The 26,570-nt window shown below is 41.2% G+C and overlaps 1 protein-coding gene across 6 annotated transcripts in view; it reads left to right on the top strand.

The window, feature by feature from the left end:
• PDE10A (phosphodiesterase 10A) overlaps positions 1 to 26,570 on the top strand; it is a 574,288-nt gene that overhangs the window by 501,906 nt on the left and 45,812 nt on the right. For all 6 annotated transcript variants that reach the window (XM_073337886.1, XM_073337884.1, XM_073337888.1 and 3 more), the window contains 4 exons: positions 962 to 1,117; positions 6,557 to 6,607; positions 8,064 to 8,122; positions 21,964 to 22,015. In XM_073337886.1, the coding sequence (XP_073193987.1) occupies positions 962 to 1,117; positions 6,557 to 6,607; positions 8,064 to 8,122; positions 21,964 to 22,015 (318 nt within the window). The remainder of the gene's footprint in view (positions 1 to 961; positions 1,118 to 6,556; positions 6,608 to 8,063; positions 8,123 to 21,963; positions 22,016 to 26,570) is intronic.

Genomic DNA, 26,570 nt, shown 5'->3' with positions numbered 1-26,570 from the left:
TAAAAAATAGCATATGGGCAATTTTCCTATTCATGATAAGTTCCCTTTCCTGGGGCATTTGATCTGTAAAGCCTGGGGCATATCTTATTAATGGCACAACTTGATAGACTGGACCCCTTTGTGGTAGCATTTCATCGTCATGACATTCTTTCCTGTAATTTTTGCCCAAGTTTGAGAACAGGTATACTAAGGATGGGTGGTAAAGCACAATAGGATATGGGGAAGAGCCTTTCTGTCTTGTATAGATGTAACTTTTGTCCTCAGTATTGGGATAGTTTGGGAATTATTAGTGCAGATTTGTGTCTCCATGGGGCCTTTGGCACCGGTGAGTGCCTCAGGCTTTGATTACTTACTCCCGCAGAGGCTATTGCCTGCTTGGTAACCCTGTGGTTTGAGTTGCTGCAATTCAATTCAGAGGCTACGTCTACACTACTGCGGGATCGACACTGCTGCAGTCGATGCACATGTGGTCCATTTAGCGGGTCTAGTGAAGAGTGCTCGCCTGTTGACCCAGTACGGCGTAGACACTGCAGTAAGTCTACCTAAGCTACGTCAACTCCAGCTACATTATTCACATAGCTGAAGTAGAGTAACTTAGGTTGACTTACCACAGTAGTGTAGACACAGCACAGTTGCCAGTGTATTTAGTTTTCTTTCTGCCATTGTACAGACTAGCCTCAGCAATAAGGTACTATTTCTGCTGAGCGTGAGGTTAAAAGAGATGTACTTTAAAAATAAATACAAAGCTTGCATCTGATACCATAACTGAGTCTAACTTTGGATAAGGTCATTTATATTTGTAGAATAACCATGGAGAGACATTTTTGATTGAGTTCTTGAACGTGAAGGGTGTAGCTGTTCGTGCTAAGTGGTTCAGCCAGCTGAGAGAGAAATGTTGATTTATTTTTTATATTAATGTTATAATATTTACATTTGATGAAACATTGTTTGCACTTTTTAGGATGAACGATTTCCCAAAGGTACTGGACTGGAATCAGGGACTCGTATCCAATCTGTTCTTTGTTTACCGATTGTCACTGCAATTGGTGATTTGATTGGTATCCTGGAGCTTTATCGGCATTGGGGCAAAGAAGCCTTCCATCTCAGTCACCAGGAGGTAAGGCCTAAATTTTGCAGCTGGTTTTCTTTTTAAATTTCCCCCTTCAAGATGGTGCCAGCTACTTTTGACCCCAGACTTCCTCCTTTTTTTTCCTCATTTTGTTTTGATATTTTTTGTAATTGAGTTATGTACTTGGAGAGTGGGCCTTATAAGGCCGGTTGATTCTCATTGGTATTCTGAGTGGGAAGTGGTAAAGATTCATTTCATACACACAGCATTTTCTAATTGTTTTGTTCCATCTTGTGGGAATAATTGAAAGCATGTTGTTATCAATTGTTTATTGATTATGAATTTTAAAATAATAGATGTTGTCAGCACCTTAATGGAAGGGTGGGTCAATGAAAGCTCAGGCTATTACAAGTACATGAACTAGTGTTACAGAATGAAATTGCTACTGTTTAAAAGGACATTACCAAGTTACACAGAGCTCAATTTAAATCTTTTGGTAAAGCTATATTTTGCAATATGGGTAGGTAGTGTTTCTACACTGGTCAACTTTTTCAAAGCATTTATTCTTCAAGTACGGTGCTCCCCTTCAAGTGTGCATGTGTTTCATGCACCTTTGATCAGAGATGTTTGGTAGCAGTGCCTGTTCAGGGTGTTCCCCCACCCTCCTTTTGGGAGGCTTTCACTCCAGGTGAAGGCAGTATACCAGGATCACCAAGATTCATGTGTTGCCTCACCTACCAATAGGCTATCCCAGTCATCAGCAGGCATTCCTGGTGCATTCCTTATCTGGGGGCATGCACATCCCTCACAAATGCAATTTCTGCTCAGCCCTTAAGAGCTGAGGTGCAGTGCCGTTAGAAGTGTGGTGGCTGAGTGAGTAAGGTGCTTGACTACAATCCTGAAGGTCAGAGGTTTGAATCTTGCTTAGTCTCACACTGAAAAGCCACCTCCAGTACACCCATGGGGAAAATGAGTATTTGATCCATCGGGTTAGGGCAGCCAAAGGCAGTTGGATGTGGTGCTGGCCACGTTACTCCTTTGTGTACTGTTGGCTATAAAATTGACATGCCTTAACCACATCAGTCCAGTGAGCCATTGGCTCAGGGGAACTTTGACTTAAGAGCAGGGCTAAGAAAACAGAGATTAGACTTCAATTCTTCATCAGAGAGAGCTCTCTTCACCCTCACCAGAGAGTTATGAGAGACCCTCTGCCCGTTCATCAGTCTCCAAGTGAGCAGAGTGCCCTTTCTACCTTGACACCGCATTCTGGGAGTGACTTTCAGAAAAGAAGTTTTACCTTTCCTCACAAAGAGCCTGTTTCAAAAAGATTTTGGTTTTCTCACAAGTTGACCATGTCCAAGCCCTCAGGTTCTGGGCTGGATACCATCTGAGGTTCCATGCTCCTCCTGTACCAACCAATAGTGCTTTAAAGACTCTTGAGTTCCTCTAGGAGCCATGATTCTAAATGTGCATTGGTACTTAAACTATTTTGGGTACTATCAAAATGCAAGCAGGGCAGCAGAGAGAAGCAGCTTGTTTCTAGCAAGATGGTACCGATGGACCTTCCTCCACAACCTCTGGTACCTAGCACCATGACTCCTTCAGTCTAAGAAGCCACCTCAGACCACACGCTCTTTGAGGCAATGAACATTGTTGGTACTGATGACTTCCACTCCAACAGACTCTTCTGGGTAGACTCCTCTCTCGGTACCATTAACCCACACAGTCTTTCAGGAGTTTAGGTATTCTAGCTACCTGTTAGTTTCAGATGATCCAGAGTCTCCCCTCCCCTGATGAGTACTGAACATTTATTGGTACCAAGTTTGACACAGTCACTGGAATTACATGTCTCCATGGGACCACGTGACTCTCCACTTGAACTTGGAGCTTATAAGATCAGGTTACTGCATTCATTTGACCTGCATCTCCAACCCCACCCCTTTTCCCTCTCCATTTTAAAGGATCCCTCTCACAAATACTTGAGACAGGAAATCACTTTCCTTCTATGCTTCGGAGCCATAGAACCAGTTCCTGCTCAGCACAGGGAGAAGGGATTTTACTCCAAGTATTCTCTGGTCCCATAGAAGAGTGGAGACCTATTCTAGATCTAAGACTTAATAGCATCTTAGTGAAAGTACAGAAATTCAGGATGGGAACCCTTGCAGCTAAAAATTCCATCGTTGGATCTAGGTTTTTGGTCCTCAACCTTCGGGATGCATATTTTCATATCATGATTCACCCATCTCACAAAGAGATTCCTTCGGGTTCTGGTCAGCTGAGACCACTTCCAATGTTGGGTACTTCCATTTGGCCTTTTCTCTGCTCCAACAGTATTCTCAAAGGTATTGGCAATGGTTTCCACCTGTCTGTGTTGGAAGGTGATGATAGTTTTTCCATACCTCAACAACTGGTTGGTCTTTCTGTGAGGTTCTTTCCACCACGAAGATAGCTTTGTCCCTGTTCCTCAGACAAGATCTCCGGGTCAATGTAGAAAAGTCCACTTAGACCTCTATACAAAGGGTAGAATTCATAGGCGACTCCTTAGACATAGTAGCAGCCAGAGCTTCCCTCCTCATGGACCCATTTCGACTCATTCAAACCACATTGCAAAGATTCAAATAAGCCCCCAGACTTTGACAAGAAATTGTCTTCAGCTTCTGGGACATACAAAAGTACAAGCTGCCATAACATGTCATACAAGGTGATGCCTTTTCTGCTTACAGTTTATATGCTGACCAAACAGTCTGAAGAAACTTCACAATGTCTGTACCAGAGTACCCTTTATCCAGCCAGCTACAACCATCACCATAAAGACAAATTTAACTTTGTTGTTGGATTGGGAGGCTCATCTAGGGACATATGCTTGTCATAAATATAAAGGGAAGGGTAAACCCCTTTGAAATCCCTCCTGGCCAGGGGAAAGCTCCTCTCACCTGTAAAGGGTTAAGAAGCTAAAGGTAACCTCGCTGGCACCTGACCAAAATGACCAATGAGGAGACAAGATACTTTCAAAAGCTGGGAGGAGGGAGAGAAACAAAAGGGTCTGTGTGTCTGTCTATATACTGGTTTTTGCCGGGGATAGACCAGGAATGGAGTCTTAGAACTTTTAGTAAGTAATCTAGCTAGGCATGTGTTAGATTATGATTTCATTAAATGGCTGAGAAAAGAATTGTGCTGAATAGAATAACTATTTCTGTCTGTGTATCTTTTTTGTAACTTAAGGTTTTGCCTAGAGGGGTTCTCTATGTTTTTGAATCTAATTACCCTGTAAGATATCTACCATCCTGATTTTACAGGGGGAATTTCTTTATTTCTATTTACTTCTATTTTTATTAAAAGTCTTCTTGTAAGAAAACTGAATGCTTTTTCATTGTTCTCAGATCCAAGGGTTTGGGTCTGTGGTCACCTATGCAAATTGGTGAGGCTTTTTATCCAACATTTCCCAGGAAAGGGGGGGTGCAAGTGTTGTGAGGATTGTTCAGGTTCTTAAGATCCAAGGGTCTGGGTCTGTAGTCACCTAGGCAAATTGGTGAGGCTTTTTACCAAACCTTGTCCAGGAAGTGGGGTGCAAGGTTTTGGGAAGTATTTTGGGGGGAAAGACGCGTCCAAACAGCTCTTCCCCAGTAACCAATATTAGTTTGGTGGTGGTAGCGGCCAATCCAAGGACAACGGGAGTAATATTTTGTACCTTGGGGAAGTTTTGACCTAAGCTGGTTAAGGTTAGCTTAGGAGGTTTTTCATGCAGGTCCCCACATCTGTACCCTAGAGTTCAGAGTGGTGGAGGAACCTTGACAATGCTATTCAGGGCCAATGGTCTGCCCAAGAAGGTCATTTACATATCTACCTTCTGGAGCTGAGGGCAGTCAGGAATCAGAGACAAATCTGTTAAAACATGACAGACAGCATACCTTGCATGTTTTACATCAACCAACAACGGTTGGCAAGATCCCCTTCTCTTTGTGCCGAAGCAAAAATGCTATGGAACTACAGTTACTACATAGGGTGAGTAACCTCACCTTCCCTAGAATAACTTCAGCAGTTAATAAAACCACACTTCTTGTAGGTCTTACACATATTTTGTTCTGTACAAAGCTGTGTATGTATTGGACAATTTGTTTACATTTGGGACCTACTTTAAACTAATTGCTACATTTCCAATAATTCAGTAGCTTTTTGTTTAAAAAATAAATAATGCTGCATAAAATGTTTTCGTTCTAATCTGAGAATTTTTAAGGTAACTTGTATCCTTTTAATCTTTTTAATTTTATCTCACAAAACATCTTATGCCACAGTTATGCAGTTAAAAAAAGCTACAGTATCTTCTATAGGAAATATGTATATTAATAGAACAGCGGTTCTGAAATTTTAGGAACCCAAGGACCCCCATTTTGATGTAAAATTTTTCGGGAACCCCCAGCTCAGCCCTTACCCCTCCCCCTCTGTTGAGGCCACGCCCCTGCTCCGCCCCTTCCCTGAAGCCCTGCCCCCTGCTCACTCCATCCCCCCTCCCTCTGTCGCTCGCTCTTCCCCACTTTCGCTCACTTTCACTAGGCCGGGGCAGGGATTTGGGGTGCAGGAATTGATGCAGGGTGTGAGCTCTGGGAGAGAGTTTGGGTGCAGGAGGCGCTGGGAGGGCTGGAGAGGAGTTGATCAGCAGGGCCCGCGAACCCCCTGGGGTACACTCGGGGGAACCCCAGTGGTCTGCACACCCCAGTTGGAGAAACGCTGTAATAGAGTATATAACAGTAGACTTTTTACAGTTCTGTTTGTTCCCAACAAAACCTGTGTGCTTTAAGGACAGGAGATTATGCCTGGTAGCACATCTTATTTAAATTTAGCTAACTACAGATTACATGACATTTGTTTGAAATGTTGTACAGAAACTGACATATTTTAAACAGAATTCTTGTTTTAGTGATCATATCTGATTCTTCTGAAACACAAATGGCAATGAAGAAAGCAGTGCCTGTCCACAAACAGAGATTTTCCCTTAGAAATATTGGTGGTTTAATGGATTGGTCCTCATAAAGAATATATTGTTCTCACAAGGATCTTTCTTTGTGTGGCAGAAACATTTTAACAATGTATGAAATGTAGTTTTTAAAGCCCCTCTTGAGTTCTTGGAAGGGCTGCTTCTGTCTTGTGTTTGCTGGGGTGAATCTGTCATGCTGCCTCTGGAGAGCACAGCTCTGTGAGCCTCCCAATGGCACAAAACAAATGAAAAGTATTAAACACTTGCTATGTGTGGCCTGAATACTCTTTTAGAACAATGAACCACTGGTAGTCCTGTTACACTTTCATAAATTCATTGTCTGTCCTCCCTCCCCTGCAAAATATAGTTCCCTGTCTATGATCTAAAACAATCAGCAGGTGAAGTATTAGGATATTCAAAGACATTTAGCAGCTGGATCAAAAAACAAAGTATTATAGAGCTGGTTTGAAATTTACTGGACTTCCTCAAAGTTGGTTTCTTATATTTTGTTTCAGGTTGCAACAGCAAATCTTGCATGGGCCTCGGTAGCAATACATCAAGTACAGGTGGGTCTGAATTCATTGACTCATAGGGACCATTGTGATCATCTAATCTGATCTCGTGCATAATTCAGGCCATAGGATAGCCCTGAATTAATTCCTGTTTGAACTAGAGCAGAGCCAGATTTTAAAGGTATTTAGGTGTTGCTGCGCTGAGCTTTGCAACACCTGATTTAGGAGCCTAAAACTTATATTCAAAAGGGATTAAGGCATTTAGGAGCTTAAATCACATTGTCCCCTGGATTAAGTGCCTAAATCCATTTTGAAAATGAGACGTAGGCTCTTAAATCAGTTAGGCATTGCAAGTGCAGCAACGCCTAAATTCCTTTAAAAGTTTGAGCCCATAACTTGGAAAAATATCTAATCTTGTTTTAAAAGTTGGCAGTGATGGAGATTCCACCGGTACCACTGGTAAATTGTTCCAATGGCTAATTGTCCTCACTTAAAAATGTGTGCCTTATTCCAGTCTGAATTTTTTTTTTCAACTTCATCCATTGGATCATGTTATACCTTTGTCTGCTAAACTCAAAAACCGATTATCAAATTTTGTTCTCCAGAGATTGTGATCAAGTCATCCCTTAGCCTAATTGTTAATTGTTTCATGGCACTTTTAAGGAACCATAGAGTAAATCTAAGTAGAAACTGTGGGTCTGATTCTTCACATTTTATGTAGTTATTTACATCCACTTTGCACATGTATAAAGCATTATCAGATTTGAATGGTATTTTATGATATAAAAGGTGCAGAGCGGTAAAGGCCCGTTTTCTTTATTCTTTCTGCAAAGCTTCATGCACATTATAGGAGTAAAATTCTTTTGTCAACTAATATGAAATGAGTATGAAATCTGGTGAAGTAGCAATGGGGTTCAAAGTCCTCACTTCATCCAGCAATATTTTCCTTTCCCTGCGCTGTTAATTGTATTCGGTCTCTGTAATCCTGTTGACTTCCCCAAAGAAAGAGCATGGGGAAGGGGAATCTAGCAATTCTGCTTCACTTCACTCATTAGGTGCCTTTATGGGCTACTTTTGGCAAGCTGAGAGAAGTGATGAAGGAACAGGATAAGGGATAAAGGAAACAAATGCTATTAGCATTCCCAGCAAGGGTGTAGCATTTGTTATGGAAGTGCAGTAGTTAAGTTGATTTCATAGCAGGACCCAAAGATGCCAGTTAATGGCACCTCAAATTTTACAGTACTGAACAATAGGCAGTATTTTTTTTAGCAGAGATGGAGAAATGTATTGCTCATCCATGTTAACATATCCACAGCTCTGCAAAAAGATATTTAAACTTGAAGCCCGACATACAAACTTGTATTAGCTTTTTGGTACATTTTACACGTGTTGTTATATATACCTGTTTGTTTATATACAGATTAGACCAATAAAATGTTTGTCCTACAGTTTCATTATGAGTCCAGTGTTCTCCTGGAATAAGCAACAATGTATAATGTGTTTCCCTCAGGTGTGCAGGGGTCTTGCCAAACAGACTGAACTGAATGACTTCCTGCTTGACGTATCAAAGTAAGTGTGATTTGCAACAAGCCAGTTTCAGCTGAATGATTGCTTCTGTGACAGGCTCCTTTTTTGATAAGTGAAAGTTACTAATTCATATGTTTCCTTGGCAATTTGTATGTTTGTGCTTCCCTTCCATTTTCCCTGTTTGTTTATGGGTTTCCTCTCTCTGCATTTGCCCTTTTTTCAATGCTGCTTAAGGCTTTCTCTTGTACAATACAAGTCTTGTAAAGTCCCAATTTTATTCATTATTCATGTGATAAATATTTGTATTTTTGCTTCAAGGTCACTTACTGTGTTTTAGTGTGACTTCTGATCATTACACTTCAAATATAAGACATTTTACCACATTTCTACTGTTTTGTAGAAATACGTGAAGTTGCTAATGTTTAGGATGTAACTGGAGTTGGCAAATGCCCATAGGCATTCTTTTACATCATTAATAGAATTTTTGCATTTGGAGTCCATTGCTTCCCTATAATTCAGCTATGCATTTAATTGGGAAAATAGGAAAAGAAATAATAAACACAAGTAACATGTTAATGTGGCTGTTAAAATCATAGTTGGCATTTACTGTGTTCCACAGGCTGGCTGGGTGGGGTGTGAAGAAGTACTTCCTTATATTTGTTTTAAATCTGCTGTCTAGTAATTTCATTTGGTGATCCATGGTTCTTATGAAGGTGTAAATAATGCTTCCTTATTCACTTTCTCCACACCATTCATGATTCTACAGACCTCTGTCATATTCCCCCCTTAAGTTGTCTCTTCTCTAAGATGAACAGTCTCAGACTTTTTAATCTCTCTTCATACGGAATCTGTTCCATACCCCTAATTATTTTTTGTTGTCTTTCTGTACCTTTTCCAATTCTAATATATCTTTTTTTGAGATGGGGTAACCAGAACTGCATGCAGTATTCAAGGTGTTGGTGTACCATCAATTTATACAGTGGCATTATGATATTTTCTGTCTTACTATCTATCACTTTCCTAATGGTTTGTAACATTCTGTTAGCTTTTTTGATTGCCACTGCACATTGAGCGGATGATCCATGATGACTCAAAGATCTTTTTATTGCGCAGTAACAGCTAATTTAGACCCCATCATTTAGTATGTATAGTTGGGATTATGTTTTCCAGTGTGCATTACTTTGCATTTATCAACATTGAATTTCATCTGCCATTTTGTTGTCCAGTCATCCAGTTTTGTGAGATCCCTTTGTAACTCTTCACAGTCAGCTTTGGACTTAACTATCTTGAGTAGTTTTGTTTCATCTGCCAGCTTTGTATCTCACTGTTTACCCCTTTTTACAGATCATTTATGAATATGTTGAACAGCACAAATCCCAGTGCAGATCCTTGGGGGACACTGCTATTTACCACTTTACATTGTGAAAACTGACCATTTATTCCTACCATTTGTTGTCTATCTTTTAACCAATTACTGATCCATGAGAGGACAGTCTCTCTTATCCCATGACTACTTATTTTGCTTCAGAGCCTTTGATGTGGGACTTTGTCAGATGTTTTCTGAAAGTCCACTCTATCAGCTGGATCACCCTTGTCCACATGTTTGACACATTCAAAGAATTCTAATAGATTAATGAGGCATGATTTTCCTTTACAAAGTCGTCTTGACTCTTCCCCAACATATCGTGTTCATCAATGTGTCTGATAATTCTGTTCTTTACTATAGTTTCAACCAATTTGCCTGGTACTGAAGTCAGGCTTACCAGCCTTTTATTGCCAGATCACCTCTGGTGCCTTTTTTTAAAAATTGGTGTTACATTGGCTATCTGCCAGTCATCTGGTACAGAGGCTGATTTAAGTGATAGGTTACATACCATAGTTAAGGATCATAGAATATTAGTGTTGGAAGAGACCTCAGGAGGTCATCTAGTCCAATCCCCTGCTCAAAGCAGGACCAATACCAACTCAGTCATCCCAGCCAGGGCTTTGTCAGGGCCTTAAAAACCTCTAAAGAAGGAGATTCTACCACCTCCTTAGGTAACCCCTTCCAGTGCTTCACCACCCTCCTAGTGAAATTGGGTTTCCTAATATCTAACTTAGACCTCCCCCACTGCAACTTGAGACCACTGCTTCTTGTTCTGTCATCTGCCACCACTGAGAACAGCCTAGCTCCATCCTCTTTGGAGCCCCCCTTCAGGTAGTTGAAGGCTGCTATCAAATCCCCCCTCACTCTTCTCTTCTGCAGACTAAATAACCCCAGTTCCGTCAGCCTCTCCTTGTAAGTCATGTTCCCCAGCACCCCTAATAATTTTTGTTGCCCTCTGCTGGACTCTCTCCAATTTGTCCACATCCCTTCTGTAGTGGGGGGACCAAAACTGGACACACTACTCCAGGTGTGACTTCACCAGTGCCAAACTGAGGGGAATAATCACTTCCCTCAGTCTGCTGGCAATGCTCCTACTAATACAGCCCAATATGCCGTTGGCCTTCTTGGCCACAAGGGCACACTGCTGACTCATATCCAGCTTCTCGTCCACTTTAATCCTCAGGTCCTTTTCTGCAGAACTGCTGCTTAGCCAGTTGGTCCCCAGCCTGTAGCGGTGCATGGGATTCTTCTGTCCTAAGTGCAGGACTCTGCACTTGTCCTTCTTGAACGGCATCAGATTCCTTTTGGCCCAATCTCCAAATTTGTCTAGGTCCCTCCGGCCCCTGTCCCTCCTATCCTCCAGCGTATCTACATCTTCCCCACAGCTTAGTGTCATCTGCAAACTTGCTGAGGATGCAATTCATCCCATCATCCAGATCATTAATGAAGATGTTGAACAGAACCAGCCCCAGGACTGACCCCTGGGGCACTCCGCTTGATACTGGCTGCTAACTAGACATCAAGCCATTGATCACTACCTGTTGAGCCCAGCGATCTAGCCAGTTTTCTGTCCACCTTCGAGTCCATTCATCCAATCCATACTTCTTTAACTTGCTGGCAAGAATACTGTGGGAGACCGTGTCAAAAGCTTTGCTAATGTCAAGATATATCTCATCCACCACTTTTTCCCATATCCACAGAGCTAGTTATCTCATCATAGAAGTCAGTCAGGTTGGTCAGGCATGACTTGCCCTTGATGAATCCATGTTGACTGTTCCTGATCACCTTACTCTCCTCCACGTGCTCCAAATTGGATTCTGTGAGGACCTGCTCCATGATTTTGCCAGGGACTGAAGTCAGGCTGACCAGTCTGTAGTTCCCCGGGTTCTCTTTCTTCCCTTTTTTAAATATGGGCACTATATTTGCCTTTTTCCAATCGTCCGGGATCTCCCCCTGATCACCACGAATTTTCAAAAATAATAGCCAATGGCTCTGCAATCACATCAGCCAACTCCCTCAGCACCCTTGGATGCATTAGATCTGGACCCATGGTCTTGTGCATGTCTAGCTTTTCTAAATAGTCCTTAACCTGTTCTTTCACCACTGATGGCTGCTCACCTCCTCCCCATACTGTGTTGCCCAGTGCAGCAGTCTGGGAGCTGACCTTGTCTGTGCAAACCAAGGCAAAAAAAGCATTGAGTACTTCAACTTTTTCCACATCATCTGTCACTAGGTTGCCTCCCCCATTTAGAAAGGGTCCCACACCCTTACTGAATGAGGGAGAGAGTTCTGCAATGTCATATTTGAGTTCCTTCAGAACTCTTGGTGAATACAACTTGTTCCCGGTGACTTTATAATGTTAAATGTATCAGTTTGTTCTAAAACCTCCTCTACTGACACCTTAATCTGAGACAGTTCCTCAGATTGGCACTCCTGAGCCATTCTTTTTAGGTGACAAATCTCCCTCACATCCTCTGCAGTGAAGACAGATGCAAAGAATTCATTTAGCTTCTCCACAACAGCCTTGTCTTCTTTGAGTGCTCCGTTAGCACCTCGATCATCCAGAGATCCCGCTGATTGTTTGGCAGGTTTCTTTCTTCTGATGTATTTTAAAAAAATTGCTCTTAGTTTTTGTGTCTTTTGCTAGTTGCTCTTCAGATTCTTTTTTGGACTGTTTAATTATACTTTTATATTTCACTTGACAGAGTTTATGCTTCTTTCTATTTTCCTCAGTAGGATTTGACTTCCAGTTTTTAAAGGATGCCTTTTTGCCTCTAACCATCTCTTTTACTCTGCTTTTTAGCCTTGGTGGCTTTTTTTTGGTCCTGTTACAGTTCTTTTTATTTGGAGTATCCTTTTAATTTGATCCTCTATTATGGTGTATTTAAATAGTTTCCATGCAGCTTCCAGGCATTTCACTCCTTTGACTGTTCCTTTTAATTTCCATTTAACTAGCTTCCTCATTTTTGTGTAGTTCCCCCTTTTGAAGTTAAAAACTACTGTGCTGGGTTTCTTTGATACCCCCCCCCCAAGAATGTTAAATTTAATTACATTATGGTTGCTGTTACCGTGTAGTTCATCTATGTTCACCTCTTGGCCCAGATCTTGTGCTCCACTTAGCACTAAATGAAGAACTGATCTCCCCTGGTCAGTTCCAGGGCTAGCTGCTCCAAGCAACAGTCATATGTTGTCTATAAATTTTATCTCTGCATCCCATTCTGGGATGACATGTGTCTAGCAAATTTGGGGTTAGTTGAAATCCCCTATTTTATTGGGTTTTCTGTTTTTGTAGCATGTCTGATCTCCCTGGGCATTTCACAATTACTGTCAGCATCCTGGTCAGGTAGTCAGTAGTGTATTCCTACTTCTGTACACTTACTTTTCAAGTATGGAATTTCTGTCCATAGAATTCTGTGATACAGTTCGATTCATTTAAGATTATTACTATATTTGACTCTATGCTTTCTTTTACATATAGTGTCCCTCTTCCACCAGCGTGATCTACTCTGTTATTCCTATATATTTTGTGCTCTGATATTACCATGTCCCATTGATTATCATCATTCCACCAAGTTTCTGTGATGCCTATTATATTGATATCCTCATTTCATACCAGGCACTCAGGTTCACCCATCTTAGTATTTATATTTCTTGAATTCATATACAAGCACTTATAAAATTTGTCAATATTTAGTTGTCTGCCTTCATGTGTTGTAACTGAATGGGACTCTTTTTCATTTGACTGTTTCTCTTTGGCTCCTAATTGTACTTTATCAACTTTTATCCTCTCATGTTTACTAGTATATAGATTATCTTTTTAAATAAACCCTCCCCTAAGGGATGTCTCTCTCCAAATCATATGCTCCTCTGCACCTGTCAACTTTCCCTTAGCCCTTAGTTTAAAAAGTCCTCTGTGGCCTTTTAAAATTTACATGCCAGCTGTGTGGTTCCATTTTGGTTTAGGTGGAACCCATCCTTCCTGTATAAAATGCTCCTTTCATCAAAGATTCCAAGTTATCAATAAACCAAAACGCTTTCTCCCACCACCATCATCTCATCCATGTATTGAAACCCTACAGTTCTGTCTGTCTAGCTGGCCCTGAACATGGAACAGGAAGCATTTCACAGAATACTACTGCAGACATCCTGGACTTCACTCTCTTACCTAGCAACCAAAATTTGGCCTCCAGGATTTCTCTCCTACCTTTCCCTATGTCATTGGTATCTACAGGTACCATGACCACCAGCTGCTCCCCAGCACTGCACATACATCTATCTAGATGTCTCCAAGTCTGCAACCTTCACACCTGGCAGGCAGTTCACCATGTGGTTCTCCTGGTCACCACAAACCCAGCTATCTGTATTTCTGATATCAAATCCCCCCATTATTATTACCTGTTTCTTCCTCATAACTAGGGTCCTATCCCTGAAGAGATATCCTGAGTGCAGGAAGATATGACATCATCTCGAAGGAGGGTCCCAAATATGGGATTGTTTCCCTCCGCTCCTTCCCTGAGACTTTTATCCTCCTTAGTAGCACAGAGGCTGTCACACTAGGTGTGGGACTGCTCTACTGTGTTTCTGAAAGTCTTCTCTGTGTACCTCTCTGTTTCCCTTAGCTCGTCAAGTTCAGCGGCTTTGGGCTCTGAGGGCCATGAGTTGCTTTTGCTGACTGCTTGATACGGCACCTGCATACAAGGCAAATATCGTACATGCTGCATTCAGTGCAATAAAGTGGATCGCCCCTACTCTGCTGCTAGACTTCTACCTGCACTATTTCTACTCTAGCAGGGATTTTTGTTTTGGTTGGTTGTTTTTTGGGGGGTTATTGGCCTAAGTTTAGAGTATGTTTGTTAGGTGTGTCTGCCTCTCACCCTCCCTTGCAAAACTCCCCTGTCTGCTAGCTCCTCTGGTGGCTTAGGAAATGACTTTTAAAACTCCTGTTCTCCCTGAGCTAACCCACCTCCCTTTCTCCCCATCAAGGGATTGTAAAGGGGTAAGGGACCAAAAGATGGCAGGCTAGAGCCTCGTTAGGAAGTTCTCAGCCTAGCCTAGCAGGTCGCTTGGCTCAGCACACAGCCCTACAGCAGACCGTGCTACACTCTTTAATCAAGCAAACACACAGCAAGCAAGCAGATAAACAAGCAAACGAGCAGACAACAAGGTAACAGACAAATTCACCCCAAGTGCAAGGGTCATGTAGTCTCTCCTCCTTCTCATGGAGAACTCCCTCACCAAACTGCCCTGTTTGCTGCACCAGTTCACTAGCTCCTCTGGTTGCTTAGGAGCTGGCTTTTAAACCTTCTTTCTGACTTAGCCCCAACCCTTTATCAAGGGGCCGTAAAGGGATCATTGGATTAACATCAGGTCAATATTTTTCCATTTAGTTACCTTGTTTAAATGAGGAAAGGAGGAGAAAATAACTCTACTTAACAATAGCTTTTAAATGGTGTCAGGCTCTGAAATTCGCATCCCATTAAAACAAGAGTAAGGTGTTGTATTTGCTGCTGCTCTCTATTTGAGTTTTTTTTTCTCTTTGTTTTTCCTTGTCTCCATGTTTTTCTCCTGTCTCCAGTGTTAAAGATGTCTTGCTACAGAAAAATAGAAAATGGTATTTGTATCTCTTTTAGCTTATGATGAGTATTAGAAGGGTTGAAAAAGATTGTTTAAAACTTTTTTTTTTAATCTGTGCTTTGGGTTTTTGTTAACCTTAATATGTCAGGAATGTAAGACTAGTCTTTACCTCCTTTGCTGGAGGATCCCATTTACATTTTCAAAGTGTTATACAAGTGTGTGGTGTCTTTTAAAATATTCTTTTAATTCTTTTAATTCATCTTTTGATTCAGTGCACGGATCAACACTGTGGCTATGGGGTGCCTGAGGACTTAGTGTGCCTCGTGGAGGAACTGTATTATGGTACATTTAACTGTGTGAGGGTCAGTGGTTGTATTACAGACTGGTTTTCTGTAGAATCAAGGATACACCAGGGATCCTTCTTACCTATATTAAATAATGTTCTAATAGACTATCTGATGACAAAGCTGATAGAGGTTAAAAGAGAAGGTGTGAAATCTTGGGTAGGCTGATATTGCCTTATTTGGACAGACTACTGACCAACTACAGCTAATGCTGGAAGAGCTGTGAAAAACTGCAGAACCTATAGGATTTAAGATCAATGGTGATATAAAACCAAATTTATGCATGCCTCCTATAAAATGGAAATGAATGACCTGCTAATACTGCATGTAGTTGGCAATGACATTGTCATAAATATAAAGGGAAGGGTAAACCCCTTTGAAATCCCTCCTGGCCAGGGGAAAACTCCTCTCACCTGTAAAGGGTTAAGAAGTTAAAGGTAACCTCGCTGGCACCTGACCAAAATGACCAATGAGGAGATAAGATACTTTCAAAAGCTGGGAGGAGGGAGAGAAACAAAGGGTCTGTGTGTCTGTCTGTATGCTGTTTCTGCCAGGGATAGACCAGGAATGGAGTCTTAGAACTTTTAGTAAGTAATCTAGCTAGGTACGTGTTAGATTATGATTTCTTTAAATGGCTGAGAAAAGAATTGTGCTGAATAGAATAACTATTTCTGTCTGTGTATCTTTTTTGCAACTTAAGTTTTTGCCTAGAGCGGTTCTCTATGTTTTTGAATCTAATAAGGTACCCTGTAAGGTATCTACTATCCTGATTTTACAGAGGGGATTTCTTTACTTCTATTTACTCCTATTTCTATTAAAAGTCTTCTTGTAAGAAAACTAAATGCTTTTTCATTGTTCTCAGATCCAAGGGTTTGGGTCTGTGGTCACCTAAGCAAATTGGTGAGGCTTTTTATCCAACATTTCCCAGGAAAGGGGCGGGTGCAAGTGTTGGGAGGATTGTTCATTGTTCTTAAGATCCAAGGGTCTGGGTCTGTAGTCACCTAGGCAAATTGGTGAGGCTTTTTACCAAACCTTGTCCAGGAAGTGGGGTGCAAGGTTTTGGGAAGTATTTTGGGGGGAAAGACGTTTCCAAACAGCTCTTCCCCAGTAACCAATATTAGTTTGGTGGTGGTAGCGGCCAATCCAAGGACAACGGGTGGAATATTTTGTACCTTGGGGAAGTTTTGACCTAAGCTGGTAAAGATAAGCTTAGGAGGTTTTTCATGCAGGTCCCCACATCTGTACCCTAGAGTTCAGAGTGGGGGAGGAACCTTGACAGACATTGAATGGGTAGTCAGTTGACAGCAAGAGATTCTGTATCCAAAGACATCACTCACTGGGTTGGTCTTACATCTCTGGCATTTCAGCAATATCAAAGACCTCTGTTTGGGCAGTGTGATGTTTGTGTGACAACTAAGATACAAGTGTTCAATGTGTTTGGTGATGACAACTCTGTTATATGGAGATGAAACATGGTCATTAAAAAGAGCTGAGGAGAGGAAGTAGTCGAAACAGTTTTCAGCGTCAAAAGTTATATTCTTAACATCCATTGGTTTGATTTTTGTCACAATGGAGGAGATACTTAGATGATTGCAGCAAGTTGCATTCTTGCACCAGTTGAGAACAAGATTGACTGCAGTGGTGGGGTTATGTCCACCGCACAAAAGAAAGTATGTTTTTACATGTTTATGGAGCTGAGGTCGAAGGAAGGAGAGCAGAAGGCTGACCATGAATGAGATTGAAAGATGCAATTTTGAAGGATTTAATAAGCCTGAATCCTCCCATACTGAATCTTCCTAAAGGAAGAAGAGTTGCAAAGGACCCCATTCAAGATGGAAGTCCATTCTGTTTGCCCCCACAACTACATCATAGCCATATGAAGCTGCTGCTGCCACCGATGATGATTGCAATCCACACTGCACTGCTGGACACTGTTATATCAAACTGTTACTTCTTCTTCAAGTAATAGTACCTATGTGCATTCCACTTAAGGTGTATATGTACTCCATATGCCTGAGACTGGAAGAGTTTTGCTAGCAATGGCTGTTGGTCCACACCTATGCCCTTCTCCTCCTCATGCTCTGAAATAAGGGCATAAGGAGCAGCAGTGCAGACTGACCACCTCTACAGTTCCTTTCTACTCTAAGTGCAGTATCTGCTGGTCCTTTTCAAGTAGAACCTGTCAAGCCTCTGAGTATAGGCTTCAGAGAATCCTTAGTGGATAGCGCTATGAGGCCCCAGTCTGATCCTGGCCCATGAGATCCCTGTGTACATTGGGCAGAGGCATCAAGAAGTGCCCTTCTGAGCACGTTGGTCTCTAGTTCTGGAGTAGGGCAAACGACTCCTCCAAGTAGGAGGAAAAAAACAAACAGTCTCACAAAAAAAGTGAGAAACCCCCCTCCAAGTCCTAATCCAAATGGACTTCCTTTCTGATATCCTATAAGCCAGGTCAGACTCTGCACCTCGCTATAGAATTGTCAGGCACTCACAAGGAGCATGGTACCAGTTTTGTGGCACCAAAGGGCAAGTGTGCCCCAAAACCAGACCTGATCAATGATAGTGGGAGCATCCTCAGTACCAGAGAGGGAAAGAAGGCAGCAGATGCCTCCTACCCCAATGATACCAACACGGCCTACGAAGGAGTCAGTATTGTAGACCATGACAAGACCAACAACTCTGGCGTGACCAAAAGAAAGAAGCCTAGTCCATTGTCTTGGGCCAGGGGTTAGATACAGTCACAGGGACCACCCCCTTTTCCTTACAGCCCCTTCACACTGGCTTTATTGGGGTCTCTGGGATTCTATGTGCAACATCCCAAATCCATAAGATCACACCAGGAATCAAGACAAGCTTCCTCAAAATGAACAGGCAACATTGCTCCAGATCTACGCCCTTTAATAAGGAGTCCAAACATCTAGACCCCTCCAGGAGAAAGAACTTCACTTCGGTGAGTTTACAGTTCTTCATAGTGAACCACCAAGCTTTAATGTGAAAATATGATTTTATTAATTATAATAAGTTATCAGAATTCACTAACAAACTCCCTCAAGAAGATAGACTTCAAATTCAAGCAATTATCAACAAAGGTAACTTGCTGGGTAGATTGGCTCTCCTGGCCTCAGTGAATGCGGGAGATACAATCTCCCACTTGATGGCAACTTCCATAGTCCTGAGATGATATTTGTGGCTCCAGTCCTCCATATTTCCCAAAGAAGTCCAATCCACCATGGAAGATCTGCCTTTTGAGGGAAATGATCTATTGAGAGGAAAGACAGATGAATCATTACGTTCCCTCAAAGAATTGAATATAACTCTTGCATATAATTGCTTGGAATTGAAATCTGTCCCCCATCGACAAAAATACTGATCACAAATGCCTTCCTCCTAGAGAGGGGAGCTCACCTATATGAACATGTAATGCAGGGTACCTGGACAAACCAAGAATCCCAGTTGTATATAAACCTTCTGAAGTTGCTTGCTGTACATGATGCCTACGAACAAATCCTACTCTTTATTTAGACCTTGCACATCCAGGTCATGTCAGACAACATAAGAATAGTTTATATTTGCAGTGTTGTAGCTGTGTTAGTCCCAGGGCATTTGAGAGAGAAAGTGGATGACGTCCCTTGCAATATGTGTTAACTCCCCTTGCTTAACAGACTGTTCCACCTTGTCTTTAACTCTGACAGTCTGAGTACCTTTCCCAGACATGAAGAAGAGCTCTGTGTAAGTTCAAAAGGTTGTCTCTTTCACCAATGGATGTTGGTCCAATAAAAGATATTACCTCATCCACCTTGTCTCTCAAATAGTTACTATATCAAGTAAGAAGGGGAAACAAGGTCCACCCCTCTTTGCATAGAAGCAGTGAATAGTGGAAATAGTGTATTCTCCATCAGCTCACCCTCTTAGAGCAGTGCACCTTTTGGTCACGCGAGACAACCTCAGCAGACATTTCTCCAAGGACCATGAGTGATAACTGCACGACTCAGTGGTATGGAGTGTCTTTCAGCAATGGACATTACCATTGTGGGAGCTCTTTGCATCTCAGGGGAACCTGAAGTTCTGAGGAAGATCAAACAAGAGAGAGAGCTGATTATCCTGATTACTCCCTGGTGGCCTAGACAGTTCTGGTTTATGAGCATTCTCCAGGTGGCCTCAGGCCCATGTGTCCATATTCACCTCTTCCCAGACCTACTGAGTTAAAATGAGGGCAGAATCAAATACTCCAATCGAGTAGTCCTCCATCTAACAACATGTTATTTGTCTGGATGACGGACATAGAAAAGGCACATTCAGTGGCAGTACAATCCTTAACAATAGTAGGAAAGCTTCCACAAGAAAACACTATGCCACAAAATGGAAAATAATTCTCTACCTGAGGCCAGCATTGGTGAATACCTTCAGAAACTTTTGAGATCCCTACTATTTTAGACTAGCTCCTCTCTCAAAAGACATGAGGACTATCTCTTAGCTCCTTGCATGTTCATGTGGTGGCTATTAGCAGTTTTCAGCCTCTAGTGGGAAGCCCTCCAGTCTTCACCCATCCTACCACAGGAAGGATTTAAAAGGGCTCATCAGAACCTTTCCTCCAGTGCTGAGACCCACACCGACATGGGACCTCCAATCTTGTCTTATCAGCACTGATGAAGACCCCATTTGAACCATTAGTTTCAGCCTCATTCACACATCTCTCAGTGAAGGTGGCCTTTCTCATGGCAATCACCTCGGGCAGAAGAGTCAGTAAGCTGGATGCTCTTATGGCTGACTATCCATGTATGGTCTTCCATGAGGATAAAGATTTCCTGAATTTAGGATGTAGTCTCCCAAAGTAATCTTGGAATTCCATCTGAACCAAGTCGTATACCTACCTGTCTTCTATCTGAATGTCCATGTCACTAGAAAGGTCAGAATACTCCACTCTCTGGATGTTTGCCAAGCACTGGTCTTTTTTACGTACAGGGACAAAGCCCCTTAGAAAATTTCCCAAACTGTTTGTGTCCTTTGCCAAATACATGAGAAGAGAAGCTGTCTCCTTTATAGAGATTTTGGTCTGAATCCTGATACATTACAAACTATCAGTGACTACTCCCCCTCAGGTGGCGAGAGCCATTCAACAAGAACCCAGGTTACCTCAGTAGCCTCACTTTGAGACATCCTTCTAGATATCTGCCAAGTGGCAATGTGGGGCTCCATCTGTACCTTTGTTAGACATTTTGCCCTGGTACAGGCTTCTACAGCAGAAGCCTCTTGGTTTAGCAGTCCTTCAATATGTGGTACAGCAGCATTCCTTGCACTATCCTCCTCAATGAATACTGCTTATAAGTCACCTCAGGTAGAATACACATAGTGACAACCACTTGACGAAGAAGAAGAAAAGATTACTTACCTGTACATTAATTGGAGTTCTTTGAGATCTGTGGTCTGTATTCCACTACCTGCCGTCTTTCCCCTCTGCTGCAGAGCCTTATCCCAGGCCTATTGGCAGTAGAAAGGTTACTAGAGAGGCAGGCAGTCCTCACTGCCCCATGTGGCCTTGATGTGGAGTATGAGGAGGAGAAGGGCACAGGAATGGACCAATGAATACAGCTAGCAAAAATTTTCTGATATCAAGTACATGTAGCACATGCACAACTCAAGTGGAATACAGCTAGGGACCACACATCTCAAAAAACTCCAGTTATTGTGCAGATAAGTAACATCTCCTTAATCTGAAGAAACCCCATATGCAGCACAATGGGTTGAGGCCTTGTCTAGAATAACGTAGTAAATTCAAGGGCTGTGTGGATGAAGTCTTTCCATTGTCTTTGTGATGATGACAGAGAGCATCCAAGACTGTTTTATTTTCCCAGATGCCTTGTTATACTTACGGTTTAAAAAAAATGTCTGGCCTTTTGACTTACTATGAGAATACAGCGGTGTGGGTCAGCTTCTCTAGTGTTGGGGGCTTCTGTGCTTGATGGGGAACTTTGCCATAAATGGGGAGGGCAGGTGGTGTTTACACTGCTGCTTTCCCCAGAATTTAATTTCTGCCAGGACTCAAAGTGCATTTCCTGTCACCCAAGCCCCACCCTCACCAGCACCACGCTTTTCTGCACTGGCATTCCCTAATGCTCCCATTGGTGCAGGTGTCTTGCGCTGTTGTGCCTCCACCCACCCAAGCAGACTTTACCTGGGTTAATAAAGAACGTTCATTTAAATGTTTTCTAGGTGTTTGCCTCCATTAGGAAAAGTGGTTTGGTATGACATTAATTTTGACAAATAACCTAATACATAAACCTAATGAAGTATATTTGGAAGGAATTAAATAATGCATATGTTAAAGCATTTAATGAGAGAGAGAGAGAGAGAGAGAGTAAGGAACACTTGCCCTGAAGGGCAGCAAAGCACTGAAACGTATGCTGAACAGTTTTGCTAAATAGGGGCCTGAAGCAGCATATGGTAGGCTCTCTATTTATTCATTCATTCATTTTGTTTATTTATTTTTAACAGAGTTGCATGCTTATCTAAAAGGGACTACAACTTGGAACCTGCTCAAATCCTTGTTCTGCACCAATCTAAATAACATTACTTACTAATTTTGTATCTCTTCTTCTTTACAGAACCTATTTTGATAATATAGTCGCAATAGATTCTCTACTTGAACATATAATGGTAAGCTATCTTTTTTCATCTTTAAATTCATACATCACATCTGTTAGTCTTCCAGTCTCTCTTTCATTGAAGTAAAGTGTGGCATTGTTGAACCATAGAAGCTGTTTATAATGAGTTCATATGATCAGTAATTCTGAGGATGGTCTATAAGGAAATAGTGATAAGGGTCCTCTTGGTTTTATTTATTGCAAAAACTTCATTTCACAGTTTCATAAGTACTGAGTTATTGGGTCTCTGTGAACTAAATGTTGATCTCAGATTTGCTAGATAAATGGAATATTTGTATATGGAAAGGTACCACTTTTTCTTATCATTTCAACTTGTTCCTCTGACTGGTTCTTTCTACTTTCAAATCACTGCACATTACAATACACTCCTCAAAAAACCCCACAAAAATAGCCCTTCTGATTGAAGAGCATTGTCTGTGTGAAGCCATGTGAAAATAGACAGTATTACCCATAGATAGTTTATCCAATGACATGTGATAGGTACAAAAGAGAGTTGTTTCCTACCAATTAGGACATAAACCGATTTAGATTCCGCAGTTACAGAGTGGCACAGTCAGTCACAGAACATTATGGCAGCAATTAAAGCTGGTTGCATAGTAATAACTAACAGATTATTTAGTCAATGGATTTCACTTTTTTGAGTTCATAAACCGATCACAATTTTCTTGAATTTATTCATTATTCAGAATTATTCATTGAACATTATCTGCAAATCAGTTTGCCTGTAGATTGTTTGCTGAGTGTTTGAATGTGTTTAGTTTTGGACAAACATGTTGAATAATATGGTTCTCTTCCCTGATTGAATGAGTGTAAATAAGAGTCAGTTTTCTGATGAGTGCTTGCATTTTTACCAATTTAAAAATCGCTATCCAACAATACTCTCCAGTGTTTGCCCTAACCTTATCAGTGAACTTTTTAGCTAGAATCTTCACAGAAAGTAAGCACACCAACAGTGCAAACCATGTCAAAGCAAATTTGTTCATAAATTCAAATCAATATTCAGGAGAGATATTTTGCAGTCTTAGCTGAATCTAGTTACTACACAGACAAGAATTGCTCTCTTCAATGCACAAGAAACATTCCTCAGTTTCAGCAGCTTTGTCTATTCTTATTTACACAAATTGCTTCACAACATTGTTTAACATTTAAAAGCACTGTGGTAACATAATACACAGAACTTAATGACAGATAATGATATTCTTCTCTGTGAACAGTCACCAAGTAGAACACACGCATGGCAATGCAATATGCTTATTCTTTCATCTTCCTTCCAAGCACCTGCTCTCAGCATTCTGCTGTACAACCTGCTTTGATGCTTCACATTCAACTTCCTTTGAAGTTTGTGCCAATTGGCTTCTTCTGGGTCTAGCAGAAAGAGAAGGATGGATCTGCTAGTTTGTGCATCCACTGCAATTCTACTGGAGACCAGTTGGATCATTTCTGTGACTCACCCTATCTCCTAGAGTGAGAGAACAGCAAGAATCAATCTCCACTCCCCAGTCCACCTCCTGGAGATTACAGTGCAAGCTTTTGATGGTTCTTACACTAATAATAGTAGCATTTCTCTGCTTTAAGTTTATCTTTATATCTTTGTTTCTTTCTTATTCAAACTCCTTAGTGAATTTAGTGCAGTAAAAGGTGCCTGATTGGGAGCACCTGAAAATAAAGGTCTTTCTTCATCCACAGAAGTGGTGCAGCGTAGGGAACAGGAGTGTAAGTTTCCCCACACACTGCCTCACTAATGTGTTTCAGAACTATTCTGAAGGCTCTGCCCTGAGGGGAGAGATGATAGGTTGGTCCCCTTCCGTCCTTGGCCTCCTTATTACTCTAGTTACAAGGGTACCTTTTGTGATTATATCACCTGCCAGTCACTGTCTAGGTGGGTTGGATTTGAGCCAATGACCCATGAAGAAAGGCTTTGCCAAACCCGTTAGGCATCTGCTCCACAAACAGTAGTATTTTAAGCAGGCAAGTCTGACAAAAATAGGTTGTGACATAAGATAAATGACATCATCCTTCAGGAGTTGAATGTATTAAAATACAATGCCTTGTGGTCTGTTTTAAAGTACTGCTGCTTTACGAAGCACCTGACATGGTTTCAGAAGGTACATAGGGAAACCTCCTTTACTGTAATCCCAGGGATTGCCAAAGTGGTTTAAATTAGTTCCTCTGGTTTGACTGAATAAAGGAATAATGGGAATGGCTAGACTTTTTAATGAACTCCCACATGGAGAAAAGATACCTTGGGCCTGACACTCAGCCTGCCATCTTCCCCTCTTGCACTAGCCTGGTGGCACCAAGGAGCCAGAACACTTCTGGATCTCTCCAGATGGGGATTTTTCCAGCATGAGGGGAGCCTTCAGCTGGTGTAGCTGGGTTCTACACAGGTCGCAGCATAAGGGATAGGATATAGAAAGTACGACAGGACTGCTGTGGTCCAGCAGTCCCTGGCTGGCAGTCGGTACCTTGTGTGCCAAAGGTAGTTGGCATAGCATTCGCCCCAGAATCAGGGAGCCACACACAGATTTTTTGCAACTCAGGCTGAGTCCAGCGCACATTGGTACAGATGAGAATCTGGCACAATATTTTTATATCTCACTACTATCCATGACAAAAATGGCACTTTTGCTTCTTTAGAAATGTATGCTAACTTCAGAATCCTAGCATTCTTGAGTGTATGTTTAACACACACGCACAAAGGATATTTTAACAAAATTCATGCACACAAATGTAGAGTTCTTAAAATCTGAGATTAAGGTCTGGCCCTTTTGTCTGCTGTAAATGAACATATCTCGGGGTATTCTTCACAATGGCAAAGCAAATGAGAAAAAAAAGAATCAGATGTGCGTGCGTTTGTGTTTGTGTTTTGTCCAGCTGAAATCATCATGATTAGGGGACATTCCCAAAATTGAATGCTCTAAAGTCCAGTTTTGATTTTACCTTTTGCATCCTTTTAAAAATCTGGTTGGGATTGTTACTGATGGATTTCACATGTCTATGTGTGTCCTGGAAAAGCTTGAAACTGTGTGTATGCAAACTCCTATATTAGTAGTATAAGGAGAGAGCACACCCGCTATACACATGCTTTTGTGATCTATATTTTCAGATGTCAGAATATAATTTATGTAATATATACAGTAGCATTAAATCCTGTAACGTGATAATAAAATGACTACTATGCTACACAATACATTTGAAAAATATTATATAAAATCTTTTACTTCAGCTGGACTCATACATTTGGATAGTCTCTGTCCATTGCTCTCTCTCTCTCTTCTTTTTTTAGTTGCTGCAAACTAATTTTCTGAAAAGTGATCCCACAGAGTAGTGTGTGGGAAGTGTTAACCTGTTCTCATTTGAAGTGAGAGGAGGAATTCAGAGATGAGATTTTTGCTGTGTCCTTAGGTCACACTGTTGGGCCTGGATATTTCAGAACTCTTAGGAAAGGATATGCATTGTGTACTTGAGTCAACCAAAAGTACTTTTGGACTTTATGCAAAAAGTTATTTTTCAAGGCTTCTGCAGATGGAAAGTTTGGTGTATTTTGAGCTAAACTGTGCCCTTATGAGCTACAATATCATATACGCAAGAGGGATTGCGTTTCGTGTACTCAGGGGTTAGCTCTTAATCCCAGAATTTTCTTGCTCTTGTATAGTTCAGAAGTAACCTAGGTAAGCACTTTAGGAGTTAAGCGTATTATAATTTTCAAACAATAAATATTTATCTGGCTTATCATTTAAAATGTGGAGTATTTTAATCTTGAGAAAACACTCTGAACCCCAAGGGGTTTGAAGTCTCTATGTCTTTGGGGCCAAGGACTGTCATTTATTATATGTCTGTGCAATGCCTAACACAGAGGGGTCCCAACCTGGCTGAGGCATCTAAATGCTACCACAGTACAATAAATGCTATTAATGATAAATAAACTAAAGGATGTAAGAAAGCAAGGACTTTTCTTGCTTATTTTATTAAAAAAAATGGGAAAAGAAATGTCAGAAAAATCTCATCAAGCTCTAATTGTAAAGTAGGATGCCGTGATGCTTCTCTCTTTGGCCTCAAAGCACATTTTGATAGGTGCATCTAGCTGTAATGATACAGTGACTGGTCAGCCTGCGTTTCCATTAGGAACACTATTTATTCAGAGTTTTAGAAATCATAATGCCCATAAAATGTTCTTTGATATTGTTGTGTCTTCAAATCTATTAAAGTACTGGAAAGTAAATCATTTTAAAAAGTAGGGAAAAGGTTGTCAGTCCAAAAGCAAGGACTTTCTACCCACAAAATACCCCTCTTCAATGGGAGACCCATTTTTCTCCTTGTACATCACCCACTGAAGCATCTAAAAAAAATCCCTGACTTTTTAAATTTAAATGTTAAAACTGTAAATGACAGCTTGATTTAAAGAAATTATTGTATAAAACAAAAAAAATATTTTTGTGTGAAGTTATGGCCTAAATTGTTATAGTTGAGGAAACTTCTGGAAAATGCTTTCTCTATTAGAAAAGCTGTCAGAACTTTCATATTCGAAGGGTCTACCTTCATGAACA

Source organism: Lepidochelys kempii, chromosome 3 (assembly GCF_965140265.1).
Source record: "Lepidochelys kempii isolate rLepKem1 chromosome 3, rLepKem1.hap2, whole genome shotgun sequence".
NCBI lineage: Eukaryota > Metazoa > Chordata > Testudines > Cheloniidae > Lepidochelys > Lepidochelys kempii.
Note: the sequence above shows the minus strand (reverse complement) of the source record. Positions and strands in the feature narration are given on the sequence as shown.